General features: G+C 33.7%; 1 protein-coding gene across 3 annotated transcripts; it reads right to left on the reverse strand.

The window, feature by feature from the left end:
• Positions 1-472: 472 nt before the first annotated feature.
• On the reverse strand, positions 473-10,556 carry LOC142636284 (mediator of RNA polymerase II transcription subunit 19a-like). Of its 3 annotated transcripts, none has more exons than XM_075810450.1 (7): positions 10,310-10,556; positions 8,542-8,574; positions 3,445-3,734; positions 2,980-3,177; positions 2,223-2,281; positions 1,964-2,063; positions 473-652 (listed from the first exon to the last, which is right to left on the reverse strand). In XM_075810450.1, the coding sequence occupies exons 2-6, from the start codon at positions 8,570-8,572 to the stop codon at positions 2,051-2,053; spliced, it is 591 nt and encodes a 196-aa protein (XP_075666565.1). In that variant the 5' UTR covers positions 8,573-8,574; positions 10,310-10,556; the 3' UTR covers positions 473-652; positions 1,964-2,050. The 3 variants fall into 3 exon arrangements, with proteins under 3 accessions (XP_075666565.1, XP_075666567.1, XP_075666566.1); XM_075810452.1 differs by having other exon boundaries at positions 473-671; XM_075810451.1 differs by having other exon boundaries at positions 8,542-8,591.
• Positions 10,557-12,106: the final 1,550 nt, after the last annotated feature.

A 12,106-nucleotide genomic window follows, 5' to 3' on the forward strand; every position in this document is an offset into this window, starting at 1 on the left:
ATTCCAAGCAGGGAAATATCAGTTTTGGCAAATCCATATCCCATGCAGTTTTATACCAGCAATTCTATGTTGGTTTATACCGAAAAGCTTGTTTTGGTATTACCAAATTCCGTTTTTGGTTATACCAGGAAAAATTGTCAGCAAAACCGAATTCCATGTAAGCTTATACTGGGAAAATTTTAAGATTTTTAAGAAAAACCAAATTCATGTTACTTGATCCAATTATATTTTTGTACAACAAAATTCTATGTTGCTTTGTAACAGAAAAAATTGTTTTCTTATAACAGGATAAATTTTCTCTCGATACAACCAATTTCCATGTTGGTTTACACAGGGAAAGATTTGTTTTGGTAATGACTAATATTCCATGTAGATTGATTCCAGGAAAATCTTGTTTTGGTATATCCAAATTTCATGTTGGCTTATACCAGGAAGAATAGTTCAAAACTCAATCTCGAGTGAGCTGCACTGGTTAGGTGCTGCAAAGAGTTCAGAACTAAATTATTGTAACACCTAGACATATATAGCAGTTGCCAGTTCCAATTAATTGTTATCACATATAGTGTCAGGTTCACACTTTAAAAATAAATATATAAACAAGAAACAATTGATAACCTCTATCAGCTCTGCTCCCCACAGTATATTCACTTCTCTGCATCAAGAGAAGAAAACTGCAGTCAAGGAGTGCAGAGATGAGCTTCAGCAAAAAGCATGGGACATATATCATGCATAAATAACAGGTAGACACTCTCATTTATGCAGGTAGATACTCTCAATCAGGCACGGTTTTCGGAAAGTGATGTCATAGCTATATAAACTTGTCAAAAAATAAAAATCATACAGCTTTTTCTGATCTCCCTATGATTGTTCTTATTTTCAAAATTCATATAGATTTTTAATCCATCCTAGCTGGAAACTTTTCAAATGTTAGGGCACCTCCAAGATGTAATCAATTTGTAGAATCTTCACAAATTTAAAAATTGCAACAGAAGTCAATTAGATTCTGGTAAAGCACTGCAAACTGTGGTATAAAATATCAGTAGCAGAGATGAAATATTGAGGTCTCTTTGTGGTATCCAGAGTAATGTCAAGTTACCCCAAAGAGATTTTTTTTTTTTTTTTTCCCAACTTGTTGAGTAATTTAAAGAACATACACATTATAGCCGTCAAAGAGGTTCTGCTATTCAATTTTTACTGATATATAGGAAGTTCACGTGCCTTCTAGTTCTGGCAGCTTGAATGCAGGGATAAAGAAGTAAAAAAGTATGGAATTACATTTTAATTTTTTTTTTTAAGAAATTTTTTTAAGTACATCTAAATTAATTATTTTATGTATTGGAAGAATTTGAAAACAATCCTAAAAGATCCAAACCACTTTGCATTAGATTTATCAGTGGCCTCAGGCTTTGGTTGGAATGACAGAAAAGTGAAAGAAAAGAAATAAAATAAAAAAGATAGTAAATAAGAGATTAATATTTTCTATCATAAATGTTTGGTAGGAGGGATAAAAAAGTACAAAGAAAACAAAGTAATCTTATATTATTTTATCCTTGTATTAAATTGTTTTTAACAAACTATAATGATAAAGATATCAAATCACCCTTGTAAGACATTTTCTACCCTATTTTCCTCCTATTTTGGGAAGATTAAAACTGATGGGCCCAGATAAAAAATAATCATCTCTCTTTTTTTTTCCATTCTTCCACTCTTATATTCTAAACAAGAGAAGATATCAAACATCTCTTCATCCTTCCCTAACTTGTCACTTTTCCAACTCTACCAAACACACTTGAAAGTCTAAACAAATGTCAAAGAGAATAATAAGCTTCTTAAGAAATAAAAGTTGTAGTACCAGGATAAGAATACTAAGTACCCGGATAAGAATTTTTGTTGTATTCAACAGTAATTTAATTTTTTTATTATTTTGAACTTTCTTCTTGATTTTCAAGTGGGAGCTACGTACCTGAAGATTTCTGAGAACATAAAGTAACATCCAACCAAGCCCAAGTGAATTGTTTTCAGCCGACAACCTTTAGTTAGGCTGTTGCAATTATTTAATGGTTCTGAAGTGAAGGGAAATCTTATCAGACTCAAAAATATAGTTAGTAGAACAGAAAGCAGAGAGCTTGACATAGTAGTAAAGAAACAGGGGTTATGATGCGGAAGAACACAAGGAGCAGTTATATCAAACGGCTAGATCATTCCAATTTCCCCTTTGTTACCTGGCTTTTTGATGCTTGCGACTATCAAAAAGATCTCCATTTCCTTCATGCCTCCTCTTCTGAATCAACAAATAAAAATAGCAATTTACAGTTATTTGAGTGCTTTCAAGAAACACATTAAAATTTAACTTCATGTTAAAGTTAGGCCACTCCTTAAGTTGAACCAGTTCTGGAAGTCCATAGAAGCACTACTGGTTTAATATATAAGAGCAAACTGGAGCCAACCACAATCAATGAAATTTGATGATGTTATTGGGTCAACTTAAGATAATTTTGCATTTTTGGAAATTTTACTGAATAATTTTTAAGAAACAAAATATAGGGTCATTTTTTAATGATTAGAAAGTAAATTGATGAGGTGAGGATCAAGAAGATCTTAGGTCCAAGACTTGTCATGCTGAAAATGAAAACCAAAATAAAATTTTTTTTTTTTTTTAAAAAAAGTAGTTTAAAGAGATTTTTTTTTACTTTTTAAAAATTTTGGAATATTCACATATTTACTATAAGAATTCATGATGCAGCCAAACAAGGACGAAGACCAATCCCAGCTTAAGTTTATGTTACAAACTACAAATGCTACTACATAGTAATACAATCGAATGAGGATATGCAAAAGATGGTGACTGATAACCTATCCTTACAGAATATGATCCCATTATTCATCACCTAAAATAAAATGTTATCATCCAAAATGAATAAAATATTGATTCAGGACATGGCATTCATAATATGACAAGAAAAGGGATGTTATGGAAACCTTGTCTTGCTGTTTCAAATCAAGATGTCCATCTCTATTTTTATCCTTATCATCACTCTTGTCTTTGTGGCGGTGTTTGTGCTTCTTATGATCCTTATCCTTCTTCTTGTCTTTGTCCTTGTGCTTCTTATGCTTCCTCTTCTGGTCTCTGGAGTCATCATTTGACTTCGCCCCTGCACTAGGCATCCCCTTCTCAGCCTGTAAACACCATTCATTATGACAAGACCATATGTTACAGAATTCGCAACACAAGAACGGCACATTCATTCTCAAGTTCAGAAAGCTGTCAATGTCCAGCTTTAGTCATTTACAAAGTAAAGACAAAATTTTAACACATGTTATACATTAGAACAGGCCTTGAGCAACACCTCACCCCACTCTCCTTCCCCCAGGTAACACTTACAAAAAATAAGACAAGGCTAGAAATAATAATAGGAACACAGTTCAATGTAACATAAGTCTTACATCAGTCAGGTAGACAGGAGTCGTCTCTCTCATCTGAAAGGCTTCCCAAAGTGCATCCAAGCCAAAAGGATGTATATGTGCATTCCTCTCTCTCAAATAGGAAATACTCTGCGAGAGCTGATCTAATTCCATCCCTTCTCCTCTCCTAATTTCCGTGTCTCCAACCACATTGCGTAGATAATGAGTCTGCGACACTGATAAAGGAAGCGGTCTCTTGCAAAAGAATTCATGATGAGGCCACAGCTTGTACTGATTTATGAGATCAACAGCACCACTAAGTTCCCTAGGCCCTGATTTCCAAAAAGAGCCTTGTTATACGAAATGTGATGAAAACAGAACTTAAAAGAGGGAGGAGGGGAACTGGAATGGCAAAAAATAAATAATATTCTTTTTTTCCAGTAGCACAATCGCTTAAACTACTCTAAAAATGATACCCTGATTTCTGCATTGTGTTCTTCCATCTTTGAGGTGGTTTCAAAGTCAAAAATTATGTATAAGAGAAAAGACTCTAGAACTAATGCAATAACATCACTTTTCGTAAACCCCCATGCATAAGACCAATCAAATAAGGAGCTTGCAAAAGTTTATAACAACTTGTTCCCCATACTCTCCACATCCTCAAATGTATGCCTATTGTGCACTGTCCATATGATCCATATCAAACATAAAGAAGCCATGTTCCAAATAACTGACAAGTTCTTACTCAACCAAACATAAAATCCATCACATTCCCTGGGGGAATTAATTTGATCCCAAAGGATCATTAAAATAAATAAAAAATAAAACTCCAGTCCTTCGGTTTAGGTCTGCCTTAATGTAACACCATTCAGAATGGAATTGCTAAGAGGATAGAATGCCAGTTGGAAAGCTGGAAAATATATAAGGATGAACATTGACATTGATAAAAAGCACCCCTCTGAGTTTACCCACATATTTCATGTTTTCTTTTCGCTTGCCTACATCAATGGCAATTAAAACTTGTGACACAACAAGAGACTTTTTGTGGGATGGTGTTGGAGATGAACTCAAATTTCATTGGGTGAAATGGAATCAAGTGTGTAGCCCAAGCCAATATGGTGGGTTAGGCATCAGCGATTACATGTTTTCAACCAAGTAGTATTAGGCAAAGGTTTGTGAAGACATGTGGCAAAGAGAGATCGACAATTGGAGGAAGGTTGTAGTTCAAAGTTAGTTATGTGCTCCAACAATGTGGGAGTGCAGAGGTATATAAGTGACGGAGGGTGGGGTTTGGTCTCCAAATTCACTTGGTAGGAAACATTCAAATCCAGCTTTGGTATGACTTGTAGTGTAGCAATATGCCATTAAAAGATGCTTACTCAAGAGTTATTTCATACTGCAATTGAAAGGAGATTGTTCAAACGCAAATATTGTTTTGGTCTCCAAGCTTCATTAGGGAAATTCATGATTTATCAGTGTCTGTAATTTCTATTTTGTACTTATTGTTTCCAACTAAAGCACACAGGGATTAATAAGACAAGACAGTACGGTATTCTTCTAAAAGAAGGGAGGTCACCATCAATTCATAATAGTGTTTTTTTATTTTAGTTACAACAATGAGAGAGGGGGGTTTCGAACATTGGTTCTCCTCAAACGATACCGCTAATCTACAAGACTCTTGATCAATTCATAATATAGTGTGTTAAAGAAAGGAGGTGAGAATTTAATCTATACTTAGAGTATCTTGCAAGTAAAAGTACCAGTTTCACTTGGATTGTAGCTTTAGAAAAATACTCTGACGGTGGACAATTTAAAGAAGCAGAACAAAATAATAGTAAGTTGCATGTGTAAAAAATTTATATTAAAAAAAAAATAAACAGTACAGAAAAAACATTGTTAAAAAACTTTGGACGTTTTTTCTTTTCCTTTTTTCACTTTTTGGGACTGTGTGTCATGTCTCACTCACATAGTAGTATGAGTAGTTGGTTTGTTGGAGAGACAGAGGAACATCATGATTTGGAATGCTATACCTTGGCTCTCATATGGTATATTTGGCAACAGCAAAATACTCGTACATCTGAAGGGTGTGAAACTGCAATGTTAAATATGAAGGTTATACGGTGCTTCATGAGTGGATTGCAGAAACAGATATTTTTGTTCTTTATTAAATATGTTAGATTTCATAGGGTTGGAATTTAGATATCAATAATTTTGTGTTACTCTTGTATACCTCCCATCGCATGTACTAGGGTGGTGCACCCTCTTCAAATATATTTAATTAAGTAAATCATTGTGTTATCCTTGTCTATAGAATGAATATATAACATAATATAATATATATTCAGTAAAAGCTTGAGTCAGGCATACAGAATGAATACTGAAGTCTAACTCAACTATCAATTAATAATTAAAAAACAAGGACGCATTCACAATAATTTCTAGCATAGAAACATTTGAATATGTTTGAGTTATTGCCATCTCAAGGATTCCAAGTGACCATTTCAAGATCAGAAGGGTTATGTGAAACTCGCATTGCTATATCACTGTGTTTAAACCTCACGAGATACTCTTCCCAGAGTGAAGCTCTGATGAACAGTGAATCAAATAAAAAATGAAGATTCCAACAAAATAAAACAAAAAAGATGTACCAACGTATAAAGCAAAGGGCCTTGCTTCGTATCACAGAGAGACACAAGCCTTGTACCATTTCTCAAGTACATCAATACCTAGATTACCCCCTGAGCAAGACAGTTTTTAAAGCAGCAAAATAAGAATGGGTTCACCTGCCACCCCCCTCCCCTCCCCAAAAAATAATAATAATAATACTCTATTCAACCATAGTCATTCCAGAGAAGACATCAACGAGTCAGAGAATGGGCTACTAGGTCATTATTCCAAATCTGGGTCAGTACATCATACCATTAAGTTAAAAGTTTTTCGTATGCTAAATAACCAAAAATAATCAAAAGGACAAAATTTAGCTTCAAACCGGTTTGGAGCTTTCTCCTCCAACCATTATGTGGTGATTCATAAAATATCCACATGTATTATTTAAACAAGTCACATAACATTAAAAAAGTCATGTGAAAAAAAACTACTCATGTATAGTCTCTTTAATCGTCACATAGTGGGTTGAAGGAAGATAGCTCCAAACCGGTTTGGAAACGAACATTTTCCTAATCAAAATTGTGTAAGTTTTAGAAAGAACAAAGGCAGCTTACTTGTTAGGATTACATTTGATTTTAACCACTTAACAAGTTGAGTTCAACACTTCCCAACACCAACTTACTTTTAAACTTGTCATCAGTTCAATCCAAGTTGGGTACCACCTTTTAGCTGAAACCCATGGCTGGACTGCACTGTGACCAGTTCTAGCCGAGTCAATTGCTTGCCCAGTCCATCATAAGAGGAAAACTGGCTTACTTGCCAGGTTATACAGGACAGCCTAGGAAATTCAGACATTAGGGTGTCTTGCAAAGGAAAATTTGTGGCGTAAGAGTAGAAAAGCAATCAAGGGACAATTTTGATGGGCAGATTTTGTTAAATCAGCAACAAAAAGAGCCATTGCAGAGAGGCTTGAACAGAGCCTGCAAACCATTAAAGAGGAAGAATAAAATGAAGGAGAGAGGCAAGAAACTGGTCAACCTGCACCCACACTCAAATCCTCAAAATTCCATACTTCAATTTTGAAAAGTTTGATTATAACTGACCAAATCTTCAAAACTAGTAGATGGCAAGTAACAATCTTCCACTGATTTTTTTATTAGTGAAAAACCTCCACTAATTTAGTAACTAATAAGGCTAGAATCCTAACCAATTCAAAAAGGTAAAAGACTAGCTAATATCTAATAATTAAAGACCAAGAAAACACACCTTTGACTGCTAGAAAAACTGTTGACTCCTGAAAACATAAACTTGAATGCTATGTGGGACTTAAGCCCATCAAACATTCCATGAGGCCCAATGCATAAAACCCTAAATTGGCAAATCTAAAAGTCACATTTTTTTGGCAGATACATCACTGGGCCACCAGTTCCCCAATCCAAGGGGCAAGGCCAACACAGGGTTAAAACCATGTATGGAAAAGGTCAATCAAACTTATCTATAAAAAATAAAAATAAAAATAAAAATAAAGGTCAATCGAATAAGTAGAAAACCATTAAAAACTACTGACCTCTAAGGTAGACACGCTATTCACCCTCTATCTTGGTTCACTAAATTTTTCCATTAGCAGATTGCGGAGGATAATTGAAATATGAAGTGGCTTATGCGTTCAAAGGCTTGGAAAGTTCAGGGCTGGCTGTGAAATATCACTTCCTACACCTTTTTCATCATTGGATAACTCCTCTAAGTAGACTTTCACTTACTAGTTTTATGGACTTTATTGATTGCTCTACTTTTTTATATTTGTTTTACACCACCAGCACATATCCCATGTGCTGGGGGTTGTCCTTTTTTATATTTAATAAAGTCTGTCTTACTTATCAAATATAAACACACACACACACACACACACACACACACACACACATATATGAAGTGGCTTATGACTTTCATTAAAATCAATTATCTTTTAAGTCCATGTCACTTGAATTTTTAAGAGCCATCCACCAGGGAATCAAAAGAAAACAAACAGCTTATATGTGCAGGAAGAATTGATAGGTCATTTAAAACCTTCAAAAGCCTCGTTCTCAAAACAAAGAGAGAAGTACTCAAGCTTCTTTTTTTCTTTTTCTTTTTTGAGAAATAGAGAAGTACTCAAGCTAATATCAAAAATTTAGCCATTAATTACAGCCTATTTATACCTAGTAGGTATGATCACATATTCTTCCCAGACATGATTAAGAAAGGGGGACGAATAAGATGAAGAATCAATAGAACCTCCACCAGTAAGTATGGCAAAGGCAGTATTCATCCCATTGTTGCTCTATTGTGGGGGGCATCTCAAAAATATCATTTTAAAATAAATTATTTCCACAGTCTCCTCATATTAGTTCATTTTCAAAAGTTCAGAAAGAAAATACCATATTTATTTTCAACAAAAAAAAATATTATCATATCTAAAGTATTTAATATCAACAGGAATTTAACTGTACAAGTAAAACAAAAAACCAGATAAGCAGCATAATAGCATCTTACCCCTTCCAAACTTTCTACCTTCAAGATCCATTCCTGTAATGTCAGAACAACCGACAGCTTTTGTTCATCAGTCAATATCACTGAAAAAATATTAAAAGGGAAAACACACATATATACACACACATACGCGTATCTAAAAGATATCAAGTATATGCCAGTCCAAATTTAGCCTAGAAGTCGGATTACTTAAACACGGTCATATACATTTGAGCATATGTATTTCCATGAAATTCTCAAATGGTAAGACTTATAATTCATTTTATGATTGTGCCACCAAAACATCTGCCAAATTGGTGTGGAAAAAAAAAATTGGTAAATATGTAGATTATATGTAATTAGCTAAGCTTAAACCTGACTCTACTTGGCTTAACTCATAGATTACTTCTAGATATATCAAAAGTCCCATATCGTTGGTTTAAATCACCTACAAAAGAAAAGAAAAGAAAAAAAAAAAAATAGCATGCTTTCTGGTCCTTACACTATCCAGAGGTGGCTTAACCTCCAGTCCTCCACAAATTTGAAGATCAAAATATGAATGACCAGTGTCCTTAGTAAAATAATTTCATCAATGTTGAACCACTTCCTAAGTAAAGTTTTTGATAAGTAAACAAATTAATTAAGAGCACAAAGGAGCCGAACATGCGGAGTGCATAACAGATACACCATGAATTCAAGAAAAACAAAAGGATCTAAAAATTATAACAAGTTTAAAAAAAAAAAACAGCTACTAGCATCTATCCAATCATAAAGAGTCTTCAAAAGCAGAAGCTTCAACTCTTTACGTTGTTTTCTAACTGCCTGGATAAAGTTATCATGAAATTATTAGACTAATTCAAAACAATCATAATCTAATCCCTTCTTTTGGTGCCACAGAGAGAGAATTTGATACCCACATGAACTGACAGGGATAGATGACCATGTAATCAAGGTTTTTCATTAAGAATGATTCATACAAAGCTTACCGATAAACAACCCAACACTGTAATATAAACATGAAGTACACGAAAATCTATTTCTTAACCTAGGAGAACACTTGAAACAACAAAGAAAAAATTCAATGTTTAGATAGGCTTGATTTCGATTAGTTGGATATCTAAATTACATTTGGCGCAATATTGCTATAAGCTAGTAGAAATCATTCAAAGAACCTCTTAACTTAAAACACTAGAAATCCTGAATCCCCTTAACTCGGTCATCATTTTGTTCAACCCTCATCATCACTCATCACCATCCTATACAAATTCTTCTTGCTTTTTTCTTTAATAAAGTGTATTAAAATCAGTAAAAGACAACACACATTTCTATTTCTCTACCTACCATGCTTTTCAAAACTAACACAAAAAGTGTCTTGTTTTATTCTTAACCCCCACATATGCTAACGACCAAAGATACAAAGGACACACCTATGAAGTATACAACCATCTCTATCAAAGCACTGTTAAGTTCCAACACAATTACACAACCAACCCACATAATATTAAAACCCAAAATCCACAAAAACATGAAAAACCAATTGAATTGCTGAGAATTAATGTTTCTTGTTAACAAACCATAGAAAAAACATATTCCACATACAAGGAAATCAGATAACACACTTATAACATAAACCACAACAATCTATGACTACGAGAATGACCCAACAAAAATTATCGAATACCCATTAAAAAAAAGACATGTATATGACCAAACTAAAGCTTCAAAACAAAAAACCCAAGTCTCATAGTTCCTGTTACTGGCTTCGATTTATTCTTATAGACATTGCAATTACCTGGGAAAGACACGGTGTAGTGAAAACTGAAACCAGGAACTGTACAGTGGAGTTTGAAAATTGGGAGTGGGTTTACAGCGATCGTTGATGGGGATTTTGATGAGAGGTAATGGAAGGTTTCGAATTTGTGAGAGCAGGAAAGCCCTGCAGTTACGTTAAGAAGAGGAATTGAGGGAAAACCCTAGGCGGTGCCTTTGAATAGTCTAGGGGTGGCTGAACTAGTCTTAAAATTTCTTAGGCCTGTTTGTTTCCGTTTCAAAATCATATTTTTATATTTTAAATAATATTATATATATTTTCACACACTTTTTAACTCACAAGTGTTTCAAAAATTTATAAAAAACTACAAATATCTCATCTCAAACTACCCTACCAAACACCTCCTAATTTCTCTTAAAAAATTGCTTAAAATTTCTTAGTAACTAGTCTTATCTCAAAAGCATTGCTAATCTGTTTTGAGATTTTTTTTTTTTTTTAATATAATTTTGCATTCATCCTAAGTTGAGGTTTATGTATTTGCCCAATAACAAAGTGTCATAAAACTAGCTTCAAAAAGTAAACAAGTTCGTACATAAAAATATGATTTAAGTGCTATTAGTATTCATTTTTTGGAGATAGCCTCATAAAACTCATAATTGTATCAATAGCTTGTAAAATAATATTAATGGACAAGCATGTGTTTTTCTTTTCTTTTTTTAAGAAACAAGTGGACAAGCATGTTATCCTCAAATTGAGGTGAATAAAAAATTATGATGACTACACAAAAATAATAATATTTATTCTCATAATATGTTGGGGAGATAGATACATTGAGATGATTTATTGACTAATTAATATAATATATAGAGACAAACTTTAACTTAAAAGACTTAAGTTTGATAGGCATATGCTCAATTATATTATATCAACTAATTATTTTTCTCATCATTATTTAATTATATTATATTATATTAACTAATCACAATTTTCTCTCTTTTCACCTCAACCAAGCATTACATAAATGCCAAGGTAACCTTAGGCTGCGTTTTCCATTTGTCTAAAGGTGGTCTTGAGATTGTAACCTAACTTCAGGGTTGAGGGCTCTTGGGTTCAAAATTGCCTTAATAAAAATGTTTTTTTTAATGTTTAATCATTTAATGCGAATTCGAAGATGAAGAGCTAATAATTAAGATACAACATCATTCTACATTTCTTTTCTTTTTTTGAGAAAAAACAGCATTCTACCTTGATTAAGTGCAATATGTAAACTAATGATCTTTTAGACTAAAATATGTAATTTAAAACATTGATTTTATAAACTGTGGGGGGTGAGGAATTGAAGAGAGAGGATCATAGGAACAAAACTTGCCCGAGGGGTAGTACATCCTAACTATATGTCAGGACATGCTCGAACCAATCTGGGTAAGGTTGTCAGAGAAACCGAGGAGAGCAACACACCCAAGGAGCCCAAGGGACAAGTGCCCCTCAGAGGATCGAACATTGATCACCAAGGCCACAAGGCTAAGAGCCAATGAGGGAAGGAGGAAGCTTCTTGTAGACACCTCATTTTATATCCGGTTAATAAACTTTAGTTACTAACCCCAATGGTAAGTTTGACATGTCTAAAAAAGATAATTGAAGTTATTTTAATAGTTAGAAAGTGCTCACAATTCAAAAGTGCTCAAATCGCTTTGAAAACGATGCTAAAAAATGACTTTTGCTCACTATTTTGGCCCTATATTTTGATCCACAGAGCATTTTTAAGTGAGGCTTATTTCATTGGAAAGTAGACATCCTAGACTTCAATTTGAACACAAA

The sequence above is a fragment of the Castanea sativa genome, chromosome 5, assembly GCF_040712315.1.
Source record: "Castanea sativa cultivar Marrone di Chiusa Pesio chromosome 5, ASM4071231v1".
NCBI lineage: Eukaryota > Viridiplantae > Streptophyta > Magnoliopsida > Fagales > Fagaceae > Castanea > Castanea sativa.

What these genes read in the sequence shown, in the direction of transcription:
- LOC142636284 (XM_075810450.1), bottom strand. Translation starts at nt 8,572, where the DNA reads ATGGATCTTGAAGGTAGAAAGTTTGGAAGGG. An exon ending in CTCCTGTCTACCTGACTGAT is followed by an intron (nt 3,178 to 3,444) that starts GTAAGACTTATG and finishes TGGTGTTTACAG; the next exon opens with GCTGAGAAGGGGATGCCTAG. An exon ending in ATTTGAAACAGCAAGACAAG is followed by an intron (nt 2,282 to 2,979) that starts GTTTCCATAACA and finishes TTGTTGATTCAG; the next exon opens with AAGAGGAGGCATGAAGGAAA.